Here is a 23,814-nt window from a genome sequence, read left to right on the forward strand (position 1 = left end):
CTTCTTCTTCTTCTTCTTGATTTGCATTTTCCCTGGTGATTAATAACATTTAACATTTTTTCATATACCTGTTGGCCATTTGTAATTTTCTTTGGCAAAATGTCTAGTCAAGGCATTAGCCCATTTTAAAATAAGGTTATTAATTTTTTTACTACTGAGTTATAGGAGTTCATTATATGTTTTGGAGATTAACTTCTCATCAGATATATGGTTTGCAGATATTTTCTCTTTTTCTTTTCAGTCTGTCATCTCCTCACCTATGCAGAAGCTTTTTAGTTTGATGTAGTTTTGCTTGTTTTTGTTGCTTATGCTTTTAGTGTCATATCTATGAAATATTTGTAAATACCAATATCATAACACTTTTCCTCTATGTTTCTTTCTAGGAGTTGTATAGTTTTAAGTCTTATGTCTAAATCCTTAATTTGAGTTGATTTTTGTGCATGCTATAAGGATCTAATTTCATTCTTTTGCATGTGAATAATCATAAGGTCTCTTATTCTTTTATAGAATATAGTCTATGGATGGATATATTTTCATCCTCATCCCATGAAGATATACTTATTTCAGATTCCAATGTTTTTCCTGATAGTGTTTATAAACTTTTTTATTTCTTCAGTTACAAAAATAATACTTCGGGGAGCCTGGGTGGCTCAGTCGGTAGAGCATCCAACTTCAGCTCAGGTCATGATCTCATGGTTTGTGAGTTTAAGCCCCACATTGGCCTTTGCACTGACAGTGCAGAGCCTGCTTTGGATTCTCTGTCTCTTTCTCACTCTGCTCCTCCCACATTCACACTTTCTCTCTCAAAAATAAGCATTCAAAAAAATTTTAAAGAATAGTAATACCTTGTATGATCTGCAAAAAAAAATAAGATAAACTGAATTATTAAACAAGTATTTGTTTATTTATTGGCATTTATTGAAAACCTACAACATGGATGATATTGAGGCATTTGAATGTTCTTCTGTTAATATCTGAAATATATGAGGAGGGGTATAAGTCTCAGAGCTTGTGCTTTTGGGCCAAGTGACTGAATGGCCGCGCATATAAGAAAGTGATCTAGTGCACTGTGGATAGAGGGAGGCTAAGACTCAAGATGCAGTAGTAATCCCTACAAGAAATAACAAAGATCAGAATTAAGATAAAGATAATTAACACTGATAAGAGAAAATAAAATTTGGTAGAAGAGTTATGAGAACTCATCAGGTAAGGGGCACCTGGGTGGCTCAGTCAGTTAACTATCCATCTTTGGCTTAGGTCATGATCTCACAGTTGGCACGTTCAAGCCCTGTATCAGGCTCTGTGCTGATAGCTCAGATCTTGGAGCCTGCTTTAGATTCTGTGTCTTCCTCTCTCTCTTGTGCTCCCTGCTTGTGTTTCTCTCTCTCTCTCTCTCTCTCTCTCTCTCTCTCTCTCTCTCTCTCAAAAATAAATAAACATTAAAAAAACTGATCAGGTAAAATGTTGAGGGAATAGGAGAAATTGAAAATGATCTTGATATCTTGAGAGTTTTACTCTGGAAGACTTAAAAAAAATGTGGTGTCTGTAATGATCATAGACAACTGGGGAGGAAGACCAGGTTGGAAGAGTTAGAGCAAGTGAAGCTTAATAACTGATTTAAATTCAGAAATATTCATAAGGCACTTAGGAATTTGATTATTTAATGTGGAAAAGGTCAGAACTAGCCAGAAATAGAGATTTTGTAGGCTTGGGTAAAAAAGAAATAGTGTTAAAACTCTGAAACGAATGAGCTTATAAATAGAAAATAGAATGGAAACAAGTAAAAGTCAGTCAGAACTTTGGATATCAAAGAACTTGTTTATAACTAAAGAAGCTCTTTATATCATTGGATTCAAGAAACACACATGTCTTCATTTAGATTTAAAAATAATCAGCTCTTTATTATGAGGCATGGAGAATATTTGAGCAACTTGCTTCTCTTTCTTTACCTGCCACTTCCAAGTTTCATGTTTCCTTCACAGATATCTAGAATTTCCCAGAGCAAAGTGGAGGAACAAAAAGAAAGTTTCTGCTCCTAGAAAGTAGCTTTGGAAAAATGCGAAACTATAGGTGAATTGAAGAGACAGATTTACCATGAAGCTAGTACAACTTAAGTTCAGGGCTGGCTCTTCCTGTGTATGGGTATCACAAGATTCTTCAGTGGGCCTCAGCAACTTGTTTCTGGTCAGGTGTTTTTGCAAATTTTACAAAAATAAGTTATTTTAACCTCTATCAGTTAGGACTGGTCTCTCTTTCTATGCAGATTTCCCCTTCCCTCATTCTTTCCCTCATGCTAGGTGGTGGTGGAGAGGCCACAAACTCGGATTTCCCCTTCCTTCATTCTTCCCCCCTTGCTAGATGATGTTGGAGATGTGGATTTTTGAATCCAGCGGGAGGCTACAGACAATTAAAAAAAATTGAGTTAGGAATGCATTTAGCTTGGGCTTAATGGGATTTGGGTTTAAAGTGACTTAGTTATATTGTTGGTATTGTTGGTCACCCAGCTTTTAGCAGAAATGTATTTCTGCTTGCATCATCATGATGATTTTTCTTTTTGCATTTAGTTTAAATTAACACAGGAACCGGAGACTGAGCCTCAATTTCACTTTCCTTTTCAGACTGAAAATTGTATTTTCATGGTAAAGAAGCAATAGTTAAAATATCATCTTTCTTTGCTTCCTTGGTAGGATAACTTCTTACAGGGAAAATAATTGTAGGGACTCCTGGGTGTCTCAGTCAGTTAAGTGTCTGACTCTTGATTTCAGCTCAGGTCATAATCTCATGGCTCCTGGGTTCAAGCCCCGTGTGGGGCTCTGCACTGGCAGTACAGAGCCTGCTTGGGATTTTGTCTCTTCCTCATTCTCTCCCTCTCTCTCTCTCTCTCTCTCTCTCTCTCTCTCAAAATAAATAAATAAGCTTTAAAAAAAAGAAAAAGAATCATAGATAATAGTGAATGCTCACCACTTCTAATTATTTTCAACTCCATTTTCTAGCTGAGGAAACTGAGACATAGAGAGGTTAAATAATTTTCCTAATGTTGCACAGCTCATAAGTGGCAGAGCTGGGATCCAGAGTGAGGGACTCAGGTTCTGGTCATTTACTTAAACCCCTGGCTCTCCATCCCTGGATTAGAAGGTGAAAGACCCTGAAGTCTTTGGGACTTTAGATGAAGCAGGTAATTTCTCAAGGTGCTCAGGTTTCTCATGAGATAGATGAAGATGGACTGGAATTTAGTGTTGGTAACTTTCAGATGATGTCATGGCTATTTGAGAAAGCTGTGGCCCTTTTCCATAAAGTAGAACAGACACTTACAAAACTTGCATATATTCATGGACTCCCTGAAACCCTTTTCTTAGCCCTATGTTAAAATATCCTGGACTAAGAAGTCTTTAAATTTCACACAAGTCTTATATTCTGCTATATTAAGAAAAGCTAACTTTCAGTTTATTAGTGACTTTTTAAAAGGGCAAGAGATTACCACTCCAGCAATATATTGAGTGATTGTTCAGTATGTGCCTTATTGATGGGTTGATTTGGGTTGTATTCTGTGGGGTTTTTTTGTTTGTTTGTTTTCTGTTTTGTTTTGTTTTGTTCTGTTGTGTGACCTTGACTTCTCTGAGTGCTGCTGAAGTCTTTCACTTGAAGACGTTTTTTTATTAAGAAAAATATTTCAAGTGCATTTGGATTGAACCAGTATGAAGAAGTTACGGTGTTTACGTGAAGCTAATAAAATAATTTATGTTTTCCCTGTAAATGAGAACTGAAAAACAACCAATGTGTCAATACCAAAATCAATTTGAAAAGGATCTACTATGAAATTAGGTTTCTCAAATAAAATGTAGTTTAACCAGAGATGCTCACTCTGTTTTCCTTCTTATGGGGATACTTTTCATTAGAATGTAAAATTGATGACATGTTTTGAAGCCCTAAACTTAATAAGCATCAAACTTGATGTTTCAAGATCAAAAGATGGAGTTGCAATTTAAATGTATGGATTTTTTTATTAAAAAAACAAAATATCTTTGTGGAAAATAGATCTAGAGATATTTTGTGTATTCTTTCTATGTCACCTAAGAAAATTGCAAAAGCATGCATTCCAAGCTGTCTAAGGTTTAACATACACAGGCAGGAAACTACTCTGTATAGTATTTTTTTTTAATGCACTAGTAGTGTTCTGCCCTTGAGCCAAGATGAATTAATAATTTGGGTTTTTTCCTCTGTAAATTTTCTCTGTAAAGATTGTTCATTATTGTTGAATTTCAATATGATTGCAAATTAAATGATGCAAAACTCAATAAAGTAAAATACACAAAAGACCAATTAACATGTTATCTCAGTAAGTATATAGAAGAATGAGAGAACATACTGTTCCAGATAGTAGCATATAATTAAGATGTAGTCATAAATCAAAGAAATATTATAGCTTGGTTAGGTGCACAGGTGGCTTTTAGAAAGATTGATTAGCTCCTCTTGCCCCCTTGAGATGTGAGTTCATAGTTATTCCTGCAAAATTAAACAGAATAATTTCTCAAACTTCCAACAGTGTGTATACTTCCATGCCAACAGCATGCTGGAGACAAATATTTGCAAAATGTTCATCTCCTTGTCCATTCCTGTTCCAGATGCTCTCTACGATGTCATCACTGTGGGAGCCCCAGCTGCCCATTTTCAGGGATTTAAGAATGGTGGTCTTCGGAAACTACTCCATAGATTTGAAATGGAAAGAAGAAAGTAAGTGATGAGAGAATGCATTAATGATATTATCTTCCCTTTGGAGAAGTTTGTGTATAATGTTAGGATAAAGAAGTTTGTTCCATCACAATGAACAATTCTTCAATTCTGCAACCCCTTAAGTAACTTAAAGTTGTTGAAATGTCAAAAAAAAAATACTTGAGCAGAAATTAAATTAGAATAAATGAAATGCCTGAGTGTATTGCTTATAGAGTAGTAGCATTATGCTGGCAGAAAAAATTTCTGTAAACCATGCTACCAAAATAGATACATTCTAGTATCTAGTATCAACTATGGCACATTGAATGGAATGGTATTCAGATGGAGATTTAGCTGAAAACATTCCACTTTAACTGTGAACCCAAAGATACTTGATGGAGAGCATGAGACCTAATTTATGACTTTGACCCTACTATTGATTTCCATTTTGACCTAAGTCCAGGCACATAACTATCTATCATTTAATTGTGCCATTTGAAAAAGAGACATCAACACAGAACTGTATCTGTAAAGTGATGAGATTAAAAGAGGAATCATATCCCTTAGGAGAAAGGCATGACACAAAAACTATTATCACTGTTATTTATAATTTTAATATACTTTCTCAATTTTTTGTCTTCATTTACTTTAAAATATTGCATCAGTAGTTTATCCCCCATGTACTCACCCCCAGGTACTGAGTTTATCCTATAATACCCTCTAGCTATGCCTATACTCATGTAAACCATAAAAAGTATCATTCAGGTCTGAAGGATAACTTTACTTTCCTTTTCAAGCCATTACTCTTCTTGGATTAAGATCTCAAAGTTTGAAAGTTATGAGAACATAGTTATTCTCAGTCATAGTTGGTTTATTAATAGTATTAGAAAGTCTGAGTGGCAAAACCAGAATTTTTTTTAAGTTTTATCACATTTACCACATAACACATTTTTATTCAGTGTCCAGATGTTCAGGAAGAAAACATTCAGGTAAATTATGATTGAATAGGTGACATACTATTATATTAATATATAAACTAATAATACATATTTATATATTTTTTTCTTGTTTTCAAGAAATTGACTTTGGTACAATACTATTAACTTAGCTATAGTCCTTATTCAGATTACTCCAGGTTTCATTTTCTTGTTTGGTTGGTTGGGTGGTTGGTTGGTTGGTTGAGAGGGTACAGATAGTGTTCTATGAAATTGCATCACAGATGTAAATTAGAGTAACTATCATCAAAATAATCATAAAGGGATGTTCTATTACCACCAAGAAACTCCCTCAGTGATTCCTTAATAGTCACACCCTCCCCAAAAACTTTCTGCTGCAGAAAGCTATTCTGTTGCTTTATTATTTCAGCAGGGAATAGAAATGAGAATTGCAACCAGGGCATCTGAGGGGAGGGGCACCTCCTATTTAATTCATGGAGGCTGGAAGTCAGTTATCACAGACTTCACAGGGCAAGGATGCTATATCTCTTTACTGAAATGGGAATGGGAGTACAATACAGGTTTCTGTCCATGGGCTCTATCAGGGAGGGGTGTTTCTCACTGACCTCTTGCTGCACCATTCTTTGAGTCGGGGAGCAACCTGCCATTTTTATAATATCACCCCTAGAACAGACAAATATGATTAAAAGTTTTTTATTCTGTTTGCCCACCCTTTACCAATCCTTTGGCTTTTCTTGGTTGCTATTTTTATTTGGCATTTTACTACATTGCTGGGATGTATGAGACAAGGAAAAAAAACAAACAAAACAACCATGGAACTCACTGTCATGTAATTCTGTAAGTCTTGAGGCACCTAGTCAATCTGCCTTCATTTCTCCACTTCTTAGATTCTTCTGATAAATGACATATAGATTTTGTCCAGAGTTGGTTTTTTTTTTGTTTTTTTTTTTTTTGTAATTAGAGAAGTAAAATAGATTGTGTTTACTCCATCTTTCCTGGAACTAGAAGTCTCTAATCTTAGGTGAGAATTCACCTAATCTATTTGCTTTTCTCAATCAAATTTTTGTGTTTATAACACAGCTAAAAGGCTGAAAACCCTCCGTAGGGCACATAAAATCTAGTTGAGCATGTACAGAATTGACATGTGATGATACATGGAACCTAACCATGTAATTTCATAAAATATTACTACGTGCTGCTATTAAAGACAAATGTTGAGTTGTGTGTTAGATTTTGAATAGTATTTTTTGAGTTTTAAATACCTGCATGAATATCTGAATTCTTCACTATCCTTCACTTCACTGGGATGTTTATATACATATAATCACATGCACACACACGCGCGTGCACGCGCGCGCGCACACACACACGCACATAGCCTTCTAGGATCAAATTTAAAATAAAAGAGAAAAATGCATCCAAAGCTTACAAACATTGATTTGCTTTAGGTTTTTCATATGTGTTATATATCCCATTGTTTTACTGATGACTTTATTAATAAAAAAAACAATGAGATGTTTTTAATTAAAAAACAATTTGGTGTAGATCTCAAAAGTACTCTGTAGGGAAGTGATGTAGGACAAATATGGCTTGCTGAAGCAATACACTGATGAGCTTGGTATCAGCCTGTCCATCAAGTTAAGGGGTGATCTAAACAAAGACTTTATGCCTAAAGTGATACCATACTATTCAAATTATCTTTCTGCAGACTTTTTCAACAGCAAATATTGCACTTGTCAGTCAAAAGCAATAATAGAGAAGTAAATATGAGATTACATGAAATGAGTAACTTAAACTTGCACATTTATTTACATTTGGCACTGCAGAAAAGCACATTAAGCGAAGGAATTTCCTTCACTTCTTTCTTTTGATACCTCCCAAAAAGATAGCCAAATATTTTAAGTCAATTTTTTAGGGGAACCACCACAGCCATTTTCCTACTTCACCTTCATCTGTTTTCTTCTCAGCTATGCGAATGACGTACTGTCACCTGAGAACAGATGTAATTTATGTGTCTGTTCCTCAGTGATATATTTTTTGATGAATACATGACCACACAATGAAAAGGGTTTTAGTATAAGAAAGCCTTGCTCATAGTATTTATATAATGTAATTCAGATCACAAAAAAAGTATGTTTTAAAGGCTACAAGAGGAGCGCCTGGGTGGCTCAGTCAGTTAAGTGTCTGACTTTGGCTCAGGTCATGATCTCACAGTTTGAGAGTGTGAGCCCGGTGTCTGGCTCTGTGCTGCCGGCTCAGAGCCTGGAGCCTGCTTCGGATTCTGTGTCTCCCTCTCTCTCTGCCCCTCCCCTGCTCATGCTCTGTCTCTCTCTGTCTCTCAATAATAAATAAACATTAAAGAATTTTTTTAAATAAATAAAGGCTACAAGATAATTAGGAAGAGTGGTCTTTTTTCTTTAATTTTTTTTGCATGTATTTATTTTTGAGAGACAGAGAGACACAGCATGAACAGGGGAGGGGCAGAGAGAGGGAGACAGAGAATCAGAAGCAGGCTCCAGGCTCTGAGCTGTCAGCACAGAGCCCAATGCGGGGCTCGAACCCACAAACAGTGAGATCATGACCTGAGCCGAAGTCGGATGCTTAACCAACCGAGCCACCCAGGCGCCCCAGGAAGAGTGGTCTTTTTAAGCACAAATATCTGAGTATATTACTCCTCTGATCAGAATCCTTCAAGGAGTCCATGCCCATCCATTGGGTATTCAAAGCCAGCATGATCTCACCCCACCAACTTTCTGCTCTTCCTAAATGCTATACAAACTATTTCCCTAAAGGACTTCATACTTTCCCACCTCTTATTTCCCTATTCTGTTCCCTTGTACAAGAAATTCTTCTGTTTTTATCTCCCCATTATTTTCTGTTTCCTTCTGTCAAAATCATATACATGAACCTATTCAAACTTCCACACATCGTCATCCTAAGGTTCTACCTTCTCTGTTATGTCTTTCTAATTTTCAAGTTGATTTGACTCTCTATCCTAATATATTATTTTTAATCTCCTTATAGCTTTATTAGGTCACAGTTTTGATGTATTAGGTTTGTTCTTTTCTGATATTTCCATAACAGTTTGTGATTTCCTTAATGAATAGATGATGTCCTCTTAAAATTTGGATCTTCTAATGTACCCCACAGAGTACTTGGCATGCAGGTTCAAATTCAGCAGGCATTGGAATTCACACATGAATCAGATACAGTCTCTGATTTAAGCTGCTGAAAATCCAAGTGGGAGATCAAGTCTCACAAATAATCATAATACATGGAGCAGGGGTTATCAACCTTGTTGCATATTACAATTCTCTTTGGAGCTTTAAAAGATTTTATCTAGGGGTGTCTGGGTGGCTCAGTCAGTTAAGTGTCTAAATTCAGCTCAGTTTGTTATCTCACAGTTCTTGAGTTCAAGCCCCATGTTGGACTCTGTATTGACAGCTCGGAGCCTGGAGCCTGCTTCAGATTCTGTCTCCCTCTCTCTCTGCCCCTCTCCCACCTGTACTATGTCTCTCTCTGTCTCAAAAAATAGATAAACATTAAAAAAATTAAAAATAAATAAATAAAAGATTTTATCTAGGAGTGCCTGGGTGGCTCAGTTGGTTAAGTGTCCAACTTTGGCTCAGGTCATGATCTCCTAGTTCATGAGGTCCAGCCCCACATAGGCTTTGTGCTGACAACTCAGAGCCTGGGGTCTGCTTCGGATTCTGTGTCTCCCTCTCTTTCTGCCCCTCTCCTGCTCACACTCTGTCTCTCTGTCTCTGTCTCTGCCTCAAAAATAAAAAAAAAGCATTTTTTTTAAAAATTAAAAGATTTTATCTATGGCAAGATAGCACCCCAGACCAATTAAGTGAAAGTCCTGGGAATGGAGCCCAGGTATTGGTATGTTTTAAAAGCTTCCCAGGTAAGACAAATGTGTAGCTAGAGTTGAGCACCACTGAGGCTGAGGAAGGGTGTGGAGAATAGAAACAAGAATAGTGACACAGATGAAATGAACTTGAAAAATGTATAGAACCTCAATTGATATGTAGCAGGAGGAAAGAAAATCTATGCAAAGTAGTATTTGTTGAAATAAGAAAAATATTACAACTTGCATACTAGAACTTTGTGTTTAAAGAATCCTGAACTCACTAAACAGTTGCAAAACAGAAGCAAAGATGGGAGCTGTAAGAATTTTGATTTGAGACAACTTGGGCTGAAGTAACATGCAAACAAGTAAAATTGAGCATATTATAAGGGTTTTTCATGCTGTAAACATGAGATTTATATGAGCCAAAAGCCTAATTGCACATGTATTTTTTTAAAGACCAAACTTAGGATGTGTAAGGCATTGTCTTTAATAGTGACATCAAACATCTACATGTCCCTGGAATCAGTGATGTATCTGGAAGCTACTTAAAACTTGTGGATTCCTCCCTCAAAATATGATCATTTTTTTCCTTTTGTTATTGTTTAAAAGAAAGGGGGGAATTGCCACAACCACGCATATTTTGCCTGCTTTGATCATTTCTGATTTCAGCAGGAATTTCAGACTCAGCCAGAGCTTTGAGTAGGATCGTGACCTAAAAGCATAAACCTTTCCTTAAAATGAAAAAGTACCTCATGAAAACCAAGAGCCTTTATAAAGAAGAAAAAGTACCAGTGAAGGGCAGTGTCAACTCTTGTTTGAGAATATTAATTCCCTGTGATCTGCCTATTCATTTGGAGCATTCAGAACCAACTCCCTGCAAATGACTTAATGTCACATGCCTGCCTGGAGGAGGAAGTGCCTTGGTCTTTCCACCCCTCCCCCCAGTCTGTCATTCCAGGGGCCCAAAATCAGTAGTTACTACCCCACAATTTCAAACAGAAGAGAGAAAAAAAAATCACTTGGAAAAGTCATAAAGAAAATGAACTAAAATTTTACTGACAGGAATATTGTAGATTCTCCTTGAGCCTCCAACAAGCTGAGCCCATACTAGAATTTGGGGAAATGTTCTGAAGGAAAGCAGAATATTAATGCAAAGAGTTACTTACACAAATCAGTCTTACCTTTAAGAGATCAATGGCTATGTAATCATATGGCAAAAACTCTGAGGAAAACTTTCCTGTTACAAGGAGAAATACAAATAGGTATTTCCTCATTCTCTATTATAGATAGGAGACTGCTTGGGTAAAAGGAAAAATATTGCAGTAGGGAAGGAAGCTCTGTGTAGCCTCCAGTACAGCAGGCATTCAATAAACCAGAAATGGGAGAACTGGATGCAGAATTTCATACCACTACCTTTGATACATATTCTTCTTACGCTACTTAATTTGTGGAGATAAAACATAAAGTAACATTTTTAGTTAGTAATGTAGAGCTGAGATGTCTAAGCAAATCTGTCTGAGTTTTCCAACTCATCCCTTTTGTATTCTCTCCACTAACTATGAGCAGACTAGGAAGCAGTTACGAAGACTGAGATTCTTATTTTTTTTTATGAAAGAATGAGTGATTCAAATATATTCAATGAAAGTAATAAGACTGCATATGTGATTTGATTTAGGGAGCCAATTATTATATGTTTCCTACCAAAGCTGTTTCTCTGTCTCTAGTTATTTTTTTCCTACTGAAGCTCTTTCTCTGTCTCTAGTTTGATCTCTGGATTTCTTCTAGAAATTTGTCTTGTCACTCACTGGCAGAGCAGTTTAGTCTGAGATCACAACTGTGTGATCTGTTTAGTGTTTTGTAAGCACCAAGAGATCATGCTGTATGTCTTTTCAGTAGCATTTTGGATCTTTCAATAGTGTATATGTATTTTTTAAATATTTATTTCTATTTGAGAGAGAAAGAGACAGAGACAGAGAGAGAGAGAGAGAGAGAGAGAGAGAGAGAGACAGAGAGAACACTAGTGGGGGATGGACAGAGAGAGAGGAAACAAAGCATCCCAAGTGGGCTCTGTGTTGACAGCAGGGAGCCCGATGCAAAGTTTGAACTCACGAGATGTGGAATTATGACCTGAGCTGAAGTCGGATACTTAACCGACTGAGCCACCCAGGTGCCCCTCAATAATAGAGATTTTAAAAAATATTTTCTACTGATAATACTTAACATACAGTGTAATATTAGTTTCAAGTGTACAATATACTGAATCAACACTTTCATACATCTCCCTGGTGCTCATCATGGCAAGTGCACTCCTTAATGCCTGTCACCTATTTCACCCATCCCCCTAACCGCATCCCCTCCTGTAACCATCAGTTTGGTCTCTATAGTTAAGAATCTGTTTCTTGGTTTCCCTCTGTCTCTGTCTCTCTCTCTCTGTCTCTCTCTTTTCCTTTGCTCATCTGTTTTGTTCCTTAAATTCCACGTACAAATGAAACCATAGGAATTTGCCCTTCTCTGACTGACTGATTCCACTTAGCATTATACTCTAGCATCAACCATGTCATTGGAATAGCAAGATTTCATTCTTCTTTATGGCTGAATAATAGTCCATTGTATGAATATATCACATCTTCCTTATCCATTCATCTCTAGATGCACACTTGGGCTGCTTCTATAATTTGGCTACTAAAAATAATGCTGCTATAAACATAGGGGTGCATGCACATCTTTGAATTAGTATTTTTGTATTCTTTGGGTAAATACCGACTAGTGCAATTACTGGTTCATAGGGTAGTTCTATTTTTAACTTTCTGAGGAACTTCCATATTGTTTTTCACAATGGCTGCACCAGTTTGCATTCCCACCAACAATGCAAGAGGATTCCTTTTTCTCCACATCCTCACCTACACTTACTGTTTCTTGTGTTTCAATTTTAGCCATTCTTACAGGTGTGAGGTGGTTTTGATTTGCATTTCCCTGATGATGACTGATATTGAGGGTCTTCTCATGTGTCTGTTGGCCATCTATATATCTTCTTTGGAGAAATGTCTGTTTGTATACTCTGCCTATTTTTTAATTGGATTATTTGCTTTTTGAGTGTATTTTTTTTTTTGGAAAGTATAGAAAAGTCAAAAGAAAGAGTAAAATTACTTATAATCTCCCTCCTCAACAAGACAGTTACTGGTGGCATACTGGTATGGTCTCTTCTAGTTTGTTTTCCCACATGTAATTTACAGCTTTATTTTTTTTTCTATTATGAACTTAAAAATTCAAAACGGCTTAAGATGGCTAATTCTTCTCTGGACATTAAATGAATGTTCTACAGTGAAAAAAAAATATCTATGTGTTTGTGGTTCTTTGGAAGTCGTGCCCAATCAAGCAAAGCTAGTCTATTTAAAATATCAGTCTTATAGGAGCACCTTGGTGGTTTAGTCATTGAGTGTCTGACTTGATTTTGGCCCAGGTCATGATCTCATGGTTTGTAGGTTTGGACTCCCCATTGGGCTTTGCACCGACAATGCAGAGCCCGGTTGGGATTCTCTCTCCCTCTCTCTCTGCCCCTCCCCCAGTTTCTCTCTCCTTCTCCAAATAAATAAACTAAACTAAAATAAAATAAAATAAATAAAATAAAATAAAATAAAATAAAATATCACTATTATAGGTTATAGCTAAAATTCATGTTCTGTTCACTTCCAAATGCATTTTCTTTCCTTTTGGAAAAAATACTTTATATCACACACACACACACACACACACACACACACACACACCACTTTAAATCACACAGGACCTGTGGAAATAAAGAGTAGGTGTTAATAAAAGCCCTATCCATTATTTTTTTTCTTTTGAACCAGCTACCAGCAATATGTTATTTTCAAGGAGATAACAATTTCATTCTTTGTGCAGATTATAATTTGATTCCTTGAGGGTATATTTTCTTCCACCTATGATTTAGTCTTCCTCAGCCACTCTTAGCTCTCTGCTCAGTTCATATTTGAGCAAATAGAAAGCTAGGTCTGCCAAAACTATGTACCAGGTTTTTCTTCTCCATGTGCATTTCCCTGCATGTAGCCAGCTCCTTGTACAACAACATCAAATCTTAAAGAGTAAGTGGGTTTTATCTCTCACACATTTATAGTTTGGAATAACAGGAAAATAAAATGTGTTTAAATAAATAGTCATGTTGAGACTTGAACATACTGAACAAACTAAATGATTAGGCTTGCAAGGCATTAAACTACATGTGACACGAGGAAATAAAAGGGTTTTTTAACTTGCATACGATCCTAAATGAATTTGTAATGCAGCGTTTCCCTTCTTTATTCTCTTTTTAACTATAGAAAAATAAAATTTGCTTGTAGCACACAAATTCAGAGAATAAAGAAGCATATAAAGTGAAAAGCCTACCTTTTCCCTTATCTCTCCCTAGAATAAACCAATTGGAACAGTAAATGTGTTGCCCTGTGTAATTTCTTCTAGGCATCCAACCAGTTGAATTATCAATGGCTATGACTCAGTCCACAAACTCAGGTTCATGGGAATGTAATGTTCTTGACTTTTCCATAACTAAGGTTTATTTTTTTGACCCCCACTGGGTTAAGGCAGAAACTTTCATTTCAGACAATTCATAGACTCCAGTCCCTTTTAGATTAAATCATGGTTTGGGCACTTAGTAGCTTTGTAACATTAGTCAAATTGCCTCACCTCAATATAACTAAGTTTCCTCAGTTGTGGTGTGGAAATGTTGCTTGGCTCATAGGGTTGTTCTCAAGATTTGATGACTTCATATACACCAAACATTTTCTAACAGTACCTGGCACATAATGAGGACCTAATAGATATTAGCTATTTTTTATGAAAAATATATAAATATATATTTTCACTCAGAAAAATGTTTTCACAATGCTTCATTTCAGTTCACGTAGATCTCATTTTTTTCTAAAAGCTATGTAGGAGTTTATTTATTGAATGCAGCATTATTATCTAAGCAATTCAATATTGATGGTCATTTAGATTATTTCCACTTTTTGCTATAACCATCTGCATCTACAAGATACACCCTTATTTTATATCCCTGAAAATTTGTATTTCTTTTTGATAAACTCCTAAAAGTTCTTAGTTGAGGTGGTTAAATTTTAGAGATGCAGCCATGTTGTTTTCCAAAAAAAGTTGTGTCAATGTGCATAAAATGCCTAATTGCTCACATATTCTCAAGCACTGGGCTTCGGACACCATGTCTGTGTTAAGCCCAGGTTTGGCGCATGAGTCCAGACATACATTTAGAACCATCTAGAAGACAGTTCTGCATTAATGGTATCATCCAAATACTTCAATGTTAACATATTCAATCATCCCTCAATCCCTTTCCCTCAAACTTCTCTTGAGAATATCTTTTCTAAATAAAAGTCAGCACCATTCACCTAGATGTTCAACCTAGAAAGCGGAAATCCTTGACTATTTTCTTCCTTTGCTTCCACTTCCAAAAACTAATAAAATAAAGTAAAATAAAATCAGTACTATCAGTTCTACCTTCTTATTTTTCAGGAAAGCATTTATTTCAATAATAAATTATGGGTTATGGTAACTCTAACCCATGGAATCACCATGTTTTAAATATTCTACCACCAAATCTCTTAATCATTCTCTCTCCAGGTTGGCTCTCATCCAATCCATTTTTCTCACCTTGGTTGGAGTAATATTTCTAAAAGGCAAATACAATCTTGTGGTTTCATAATATTGGATATTTCTTAGCTGCTTCTTGCCTAAAGTGTAAAGTTCAAGGTGCCTGATATATTCATGTGTTATCTGGCCCCACTTTCTTCTAAATTTTTGTCTATCACACCCCTTATATGAGCCAGACTGAACTAGCTCACTTTCAGTGCCCCCTGCAAGCTTTCTTTGACCCCTTGGCTAGACCACTTCTACTTGAAGCCTCCCATGTACAATCATCCCTAATTGTCTACCTTCTCCTCTGGACTGTGTGTGCCATGAGGACATGGACTGAGTGTGTCCGGTTTACCACAGACAGTATCCTCAGGAACTAACTTTTGTTGTTGAAGGATTGATTGCCTATTATAGGAGTATCTCTCCTCTGCCTGAAGACATCAGTGTGACTGCATCAGGTAACAGAAATATAGGGAATATTTGTGGAACCAGGAAACAGAAATAGAAATACAAAACAGATATTTGTAGAAAATATGTCATAAGCTTTAAAAACAGCCATTTTTCAGGGCTGCCTGGGTGGCTCAGTTAGTTAAGCATCCAACTCTTGATTTTGGCTTGGGTCATGATCTCACGGTTCAAGAAATCCAGCCCAACTTTGGACTCCACACTGGACATGGAAACCTGCTTGGGATTCTCTCTCTCCCTCTACTGCTCATGTTCTCTATCTCTCTCTCTTTAAAAAAAAGCCATTTTTCAGATTTTAGAATGTTTACATTTGTTTGCACCTCACTAGGAAGGCAAAATATACTTTTATGTGTTCTGAAAGGACATAGGTGATAAATTTTGTAAAAAAATAGCCCAACCTAAAATCTGATCCAACATTTGTAATGCAATAGTGACTTTAACATTTTAGTTGGTGACATTTTTCCTGTCACCTACCCAAAAGCTTGTGAAGCTAAGTGTGATCTGAAGTGTAGGCAGGAAGCACTGTATGTAGTGTGACAGTTCAGAATTCTTAAAAATTGAATCTTTCCTTTAAAGAAATGACTTTAATTGTAAATGAAAATAAGTTTGTTAAATGACCTAGAATTTATAGTGGTAATAAATTTGGTGAAGAGAAAAGTGTCTAAAATGATAAAATACATCATCAATCTTAATTTGAGGTTTTCAGAAAGTCACTGAACTTCTCACCCTTTTTCTTTGTTTGAACTATTGATGTGGCTGATTTCTTTTGAAATCATTACATTGCTAGAAAGAGTGGTTAAAATCTTGAGATTTTAAGGAAAGACTTTTAAAATATATCATCACAATTTCTCAGGAAGATAATTTGACTTTATAATTAAATGTTTTAATTCACAGTTACTAAAATAAGACTTCTGGTTTTATTTGGGAAGAAAAAGTTAATCAACAGAAAGATTGGGACTTAGAAGATAAAATGTGAACTCTAATAAGCAAATTACAGAGAGAAGCTTTCTTTAAAAACTAAATATGAAAAAATAATATGGTTTAAGGACTTATTTTCTGTAAATCAGGAGTTGCATTTCTCCTTCATTGTAAACTGAAAAAAAAATTAAATCATGGCACTATTAGGTCATTTCAACTAGTATGCATTTCATCCAAAGAAGAACTTTTGTTCTCAGGTTAAACACTGAATAATTTTCAGCATATTTTTAAAGCTCTCTATTAGGGGTGCCTGGGTGGCTCAGTTGTTTGACCTACCAATTCTTGATTCTGGCTCAGGTCATGATCCTAGGGTAGTGAGATTGAGCCCTGCATTGGGTTCACCTTAAGCATGGAGTCTGCTTAAGATTCTCTCTCTCTCTCTCTCTCTCTCTCTCTCTCTCTCTCTCTCTTTCTCTCTCTTTTTCCCTCCCTCCCTTCCTCCTTCCATCCCTCTCCAACTCTGCCCCTCTCCCCTGCTCATACTGTCCTCTCAAAAATAATAAAATAAAATAAAGCTCTCTATTAGTTTATATATTTAATATCCATTGTCTCAAAGGCAGAAAACAGCAGAAAATAAAATCATCTACAAGTAAATTCCCAGAAAATAAAAAGCACTATATTTTCCAGAGCTTTATAAGCTAACTATAGAATATCTCATTCTTTGCAAAATTATAGTGAAAGTACTAACTTAGAAAAAAAAAAAGGAAAAAGTATGTATGGGATCTATGTCATGGAAAAATCACAAAACTGGCTTGTGTAACATGAGAAAAATACTGTTTTTGCAAAATCTTTATTAGATGGGACTTTGAACAATGCCAGTGTCCTCCCCCATCATGAGGTTTGTGTGAATACATAGTTATTGCAATGATCTTGTAGAGGAGAAAGATGGCTTGGCCTGGGTTGATGTCAGCACAGATACAGAAGAGGAGATTGGTTACAAAGATATTTGGGAGGGCTTAGCAATTGTTTGGATTTTGTGCGTTTGTGTGGAGTGGGAGGTAAAAATCCAGAGACATCAAGAAAGACTCCCAAGATTCTGTACGGCACAAGTGGGTATGGTGATGTCATCCATTGTCCTTGACTCAAAAATTCCAAGAGCTTAGGGAATCTGGAAGAGAAGGAGAGGGAAGGAAAAGGGAAGGGAAGGAGGGGAGAGGAGGGGAGAAGTCAAGAGAGAGGGGAAGGAGGGACATGGGAGGATGAGAGACAGAGAGAGAGAGAAAAATGATATAAGGGTGGGCAGAAAAGGAGCCAAATCTGAAGGAGCCAAATATCAAGTCCTGGCAGTTCATACTGTAGGCTATGGGACTCACTGGCAGGTTTTTGTCTAAAGATTAACAGGATCAGGTTTGTATTTTGAACCAAGTGTGAAAAAAATGAAGGGTAAATAATTACTCCATTATAATACTAATGAGGAGAAGGAATGGGTGACCATGGCGATAAGAAAACTTGTAAAGAATTTAAATCCAACTGGATTAGTACTTGAGGGAGACTAGGCAGGGTTGAGGGATTCTTAGTACTCTGGTTTATATAATTGGGTAAATGCAAAAGTTTCTGGGAAAAAGAGTAGAGGAAATAAACCATTTGTTTCCATTGCTTAGTTAATAAAGTCAGTTGTATATATTCAATATGAAAAGAAGTTTTGGGAAACAAGAAAATCATTTTGTTGAGTCTGTGCCTTTTTTCCGATTAAAGAATCTTTTAAATGTTAGAACCAACAGGGAATCTCAGAGATCACAAATTCTCCTCTTTATTGATGAGAATATGGGAGTCCAAAGAGTAAATCACCCAGGCAGATGACAGAGCCAGAGCTAGAAAATTGGACTTCTGTCCCCACTTTTGGGTTCTTCCATGCTTATTCACTATCATGCAACCAGTAGATATTTGATACAAAAGAAATGCTCTTAATAATGAACAGTGTTAGTTCTAGCCAATAATGTAAGTTATAAATGACCTTTCCAGAATTGATTTTGCTGCCCATCAGATAGAAATTTAAGAAAAAAAAAAGTTGGTGCATTCAACTCCTTATAGACTTCAATGAGAACACACTTTTAAAAGGAAATCACTTTACCTGTACAATTACAAAAAATACATGACTTGGTGTGGTAGTTAACCCTCAGATTGATTACTGTTTGAATCTGCCTAAAATTACTCTGTAAAGTAGTCAGTAAAACATATTTCTAAGACTTTAGCTTTATTGGTTCTCTATACATAGCCCTCCCAAATATACCTCAGGAAGCACTTATTTAAGAATATACCTACAATCAAAAAAAAAAAAAAATGAAAGAAAAAAAGTAAAATTTTCAAAGGCGATCATAGATTCTATTCATAATCGTAAAATATAAGAAACATCTTGAATGAATGAATAAGCAAACTCTTTGCATCACTAATGTGACTATGTAGCATTTCAATTAGTGTGTGGATTATGAGGTATGCAGAGATGTATATAAAAACATACCTGAAAGAAAACATGAAATTGTAAATACACAGAGGACATCAATCTAAACGTACAGGTACATGTTTTAGAAAGGATAGTAAGTTTACTGAGAATGGTGCTGATAGATGCAGACAGAGCTCTAATTCTTTTAGGATAGTTTTATTTTCTATCTCTCCTCTCTTTTATTTAGTTGTAGAATGAGTGAAATGTCTCTATAAAACCTTTTTCCACCTCTCCTTCCAGAAAGTGTGGAAAACTAGGTGACATGAAAAAAATCTCCAACTACAAAATAGATGGAAAGTTAGATGCCATGTGACATCCTTTGTCCCAATGCCATGTGACATTGCTTGTAAATGAATGTCTGACCTCTCAAGAATGTTTAAGAGCAATAGGACTGAGTAGTTAGTAAACAAGCTCTGAAGCTATAGCTATCCAAAGGATATTTAAGCTTACAAGGTCTTGTGGAAAGAAGACTGAGGTAAAGCAGTTGTATATTCCCTGTTTCTTCTTCTCAGCTACCACCCCTGGCTTGTGGCATTTAGAGGACTGGTATCATCATGCTCATCCACCAGTTATCTTGCTGGCTACCTCTGGCCTTTGCCTTCCTCAATGCATACACACAGTAGCAGTCATTAAATATTTGTTGAAAGCAATTTATTGTGAGATAACTTTCAAATTCGTTTTTTAGTCTAACCTGTCTTATAAAATAGAATCATGTATCTTCTCTAATGAGCTTCGTTTTAATTAGAAGATGAGAATGTCTTTAATTATATTTTATTTTAATATTTATAGGCTGTACCTACCATTGTGTTACTAAAGAAAAGATGCTTCCTGTGTTAGTTATTATATTATAATTTTTCCAAATTTAAAGGAGCCCGAATCATGTTCATGAGGTAGTAAAACATAATTAAGAGTTCAAACTGTGTGATAATAAACCTGGGGATGAAACCTTGGTTTTACCATTCATACTAGTTGTGTGATCCAGGATAAGTTACTTAACCTACCCAAGCTTCAACTTCCATATCTGTATGATGAAATAAAATTTGTTCCTCAAAGAGTTGTCGAGATTAAATAAAATAATCTCTACATATTTAGCATAATGCTAACCCTGTAGTGTGGACTCAATGACTATTAACTATTAAAATGAAAGAGATTTGTATTGTTAGTGTAAATTTCACAGTGTAAAATTTTTTGCTTTATTAGAAACATCTACAAAAATCTTTTCAGGTTTAACAGGGAAAAAAATGAAATGGCTTTTAAATATACTTTCTGCTTTCTTGTATTCTTATCCCAGAATTATAATCACTAACACTATAATATCATATTGTGGAAATATTTGCTTACTTATGCCCAGCTTTATTAAGGTATAGTTGACAAATAAAAACTATGTGTGTATATATACATATATATATATATATGCACACATGTATACATTTATATATATATATAATGTCCTATATATATTGTATTATAGAGTATATATACAGTATATACAATAGTACATCGTATACTGTATATACAATATAGACATATATTGTATATTGTATATACATATATACATATATGTACATATATATGTATATTGTATATAATATTGTATATACTGTATTGTATATATTGTATATATGTATATTGTATATGTACATATATACATTATGTATATATTATGTATTGTATATATTGTACTGCACAATATATATATTGTACTATACTATATATAATATATATAGTACTATATACATTTATATATAAATATATATAGTACAATACTTGATGTTTTGATGTATATATATATATATATATATATATAGTGAAATTATCACCACAATGAAGTTAATTAATCTACACATCATCTCACATAGTTATTTTCTTTTCTTCTTCTTCATCTTCATCTTCTTCTGCATCTTTGTCTTTGTCTTCTTCTTTTATGTGTATGTGTGGTGAGAACACTTAAGATCTATCCTCTTAGCAAATTTCAAGTATGCAATACAGTATTATTAACTATAATCATGGTGCTGTACATTTTATCTCCAGAATTTAGACATCTTGTCTAACCAAAACTTTGTACCCTTTGACTAATAACTCACCATTTCCCTCTCCCTCTAGCCCTGGCAACCACCATTCAACTCTCTGCTTATGTAGTGTAATTTGCATACCCTGGGACTGACCTATTTTAAATGTACAGTTCAATGATTTTTAGTAAATCTATGCAATCATCATCACATTCTAATGTTTAGGACATTTTCATCACCCCCAAAAGGCCCCTCATGCTAATTTGCAGTCAAGGGAACATTTACTTGTGCAGTGTATTTGAGAATGGTTTCTATTTGTGTACCTTATCTTACTCTGTATAAGACATGTGAATGGATAAGGTCCAGGATGGAGTTGAAAAGTTTTTGAGACGGGCGCCTGGGTGGCTCAGTCGGTTGAGCGTCTGACTTCGGCTCAGGTCATGATCTCGCGGTCCGTGAGTTCGAGCCCCGCGTCAGGCTCTGTGCTGACAGCTCAGAGCCTGGAGCCCGTTTCAGATTCTGTGTCTGCCTCTTTCTCTGACCCTCCCCCGTTCATGCTCTGTCTCTCTCTGTCTGAAAAATAAATAAACGTTAAAAAAAAAAAAAAAAAGAAAAGTTTTTGAGATGAAAGGGAATCAGGGGACCTCGTTTGGGTATTACTCCATTACACCTTCATAGAGGAGTGAACATGAAAATACCGGAAGCCATACTAGGCACAAATAGAAGTGACCAGACCCTTGGAAATTAGCAAAGGAATCAGGACAAGTATATTTAGGAATAAGTGGAAATAAGCCATGGAAGGAAATGAAATCACATTGGACTGTGTTTATTTAAAGGTCATATAACAGTCCCTGGAGATTTTTATTAGAGCAAGAATAGGGCTAACGAAAGGTTGTATGTAGAAAAGAGGTCTTAGGGGCACCCGACTGGCTCATTGGGTTCCTGGGTTCGAGCCCCTGGTTGGGCTTGCTGCTGTCAGCACAGGGCAGGCTTTAGATCCTCTGTCTCCTTCTCTCTCTGCCTCTCATCTCCTCCCACCCCCCACACATGCATGCTATTTCTCAAATATAAATAAACATTAAAAAAAAGAAAGGTCTTAATGGTTAAGAAATTGCAGATAAGAACTTGTAAACTGAAAAGTGGGATAGTAGGAGCCACTGTGATCAGAGACCATAGGCAAATTTCATCCGAAGGTAAGTTGATCTGAAATGAATTGTAGGATTTTTTTTCCTCTTAATTAGTATCACCTGTCACAGAGGTACTAAATGGCAGAATCAAGCGTACTGTTCAAAACAATGATCCTAAAATTTCTATGAAACTAATATTTTTTAAAAAGAGTAGTTTCAAAGATAAGCATTAATTTAAGTTTTGATCATGTAACTAATTTAATTATGTAAGTGAAGTCCATAGGAGGCAAACAAAACCAAATCCCATTTTCCTTAGAGTTCTTTCCTCTAAGTTATAATTCTATCAAAAAATGGAAAGGATGCATGGGGGAAAGCAGAGAGGTATGTTTTTACCTTCTACAATTTCATGAAGCACATTGTTAAACCCTGTGAAGCCAAAAGGGTATATATATTCAAGTGCACTAAGGTGTAAATTTTCATTTATTATCCACATAGTTTTCTTCTCAGTTAGAACTGAGACAATGTCTATCCCTCCCTCTGGATTCAAAGATTGGTTTTTTTACAAGTAGTGCTTCAGTTGGAAAAAAAAAAATAAGTGGAAATAGTCCTCAGGTTTTTCTCTGGAGATTTAGTTCTGCCACAGGAGCAGAGGCACATTATTGTATAGCATTTTTTCCCCTATGTTCCTCAATCCTGATCCTCTTCTGCCTCTGCCTCTCTTCCCTGATCTTTTCCTTCCCTTTTTTTCTCCTTGACTGTTCATCATCTCTAACCTATATTCTTCCATGACTCTATTTACCAAAATAGTGGCTTGGTTGGGCAAATGGGTTAAGGAGTGGAGGTTGCAGGGGCATGGAGGAGAAAAGGCGCAGATAAGTGGCAGAGCAAGTCCCAGGATCTGGGTGTGGGCAGGAAGCTAAAGAAGCACTTGCTTTATTTCTCTCTCCTCACCTGTCCCCTGCCTCCTTCAACCCTAGGCATAAGCCCAGAATTTTAATGTCTTAGAGTAAGGGCAGAGATGGGAAAACCAATTTTTAGGTAGAAGATGATAGGGGCTTGCACCAGGGATGTTGCAATGAGTGTGGAAATAAGTGATTGAATTCTTTTTTTTTTTTTATGTTAATTTATTTTTGAGACAGAGAGAGACAGAGCATGAATGGGGGAGGGTCAGAGAGAGAGGGAGACACAGAATCCGAAGCAGGCTCTGGACTCTGAGCCGTCAGCACGGAGCCCGACGCAGGGCTCAAACTCACAGACCGTGAGATCATGACCTGAGCCAAAGTCGGACGCTTAACCGACTGAGCCACTCAGGCGCCCCAAGAATTCTGCATATGTTTTAAAGGAAATAGCAGAAATTTTCTGGGAAAAAAAAAAAGAAAAGAAAAAAAAAAAGAAAAAGGTAAAAGAGGAAGAGAATAGACATACATCACATCGAACGGACTTGCCATGAACTAAGATGGGAAACGTGTAGAAAGAGCTGGTTATTGAGAATGGGGAGCAGATAGGGAGCTCAGTTTGGGACATGATAAATTGGAGCTGTCAAGAGGAGAGCTTTTGTTTTTAATTAGAGTTCAGGGGAAAAGGTCTAGGCTAGAGATGTGAACTTGGGAATCTT

The 23,814-nt window shown here is 36.0% G+C and overlaps 1 protein-coding gene across 12 annotated transcripts in view; it reads left to right on the forward strand.

Annotated features, from left to right (window-relative positions):
• INPP4B (inositol polyphosphate-4-phosphatase type II B) overlaps window positions 1–23,814 on the forward strand; it is a 775,173-nt gene that overhangs the window by 609,850 nt on the left and 141,509 nt on the right. For all 12 annotated transcript variants that reach the window (XM_058721302.1, XM_058721291.1, XM_058721289.1 and 9 more), the window contains one exon: window positions 4,623–4,731. In XM_058721302.1, the coding sequence (XP_058577285.1) occupies window positions 4,623–4,731 (109 nt within the window). The remainder of the gene's footprint in view (window positions 1–4,622; window positions 4,732–23,814) is intronic.

Source organism: Neofelis nebulosa, chromosome 3, assembly GCF_028018385.1.
Source record: "Neofelis nebulosa isolate mNeoNeb1 chromosome 3, mNeoNeb1.pri, whole genome shotgun sequence".
Taxonomy (NCBI): Eukaryota; Metazoa; Chordata; class Mammalia; order Carnivora; family Felidae; genus Neofelis; species Neofelis nebulosa.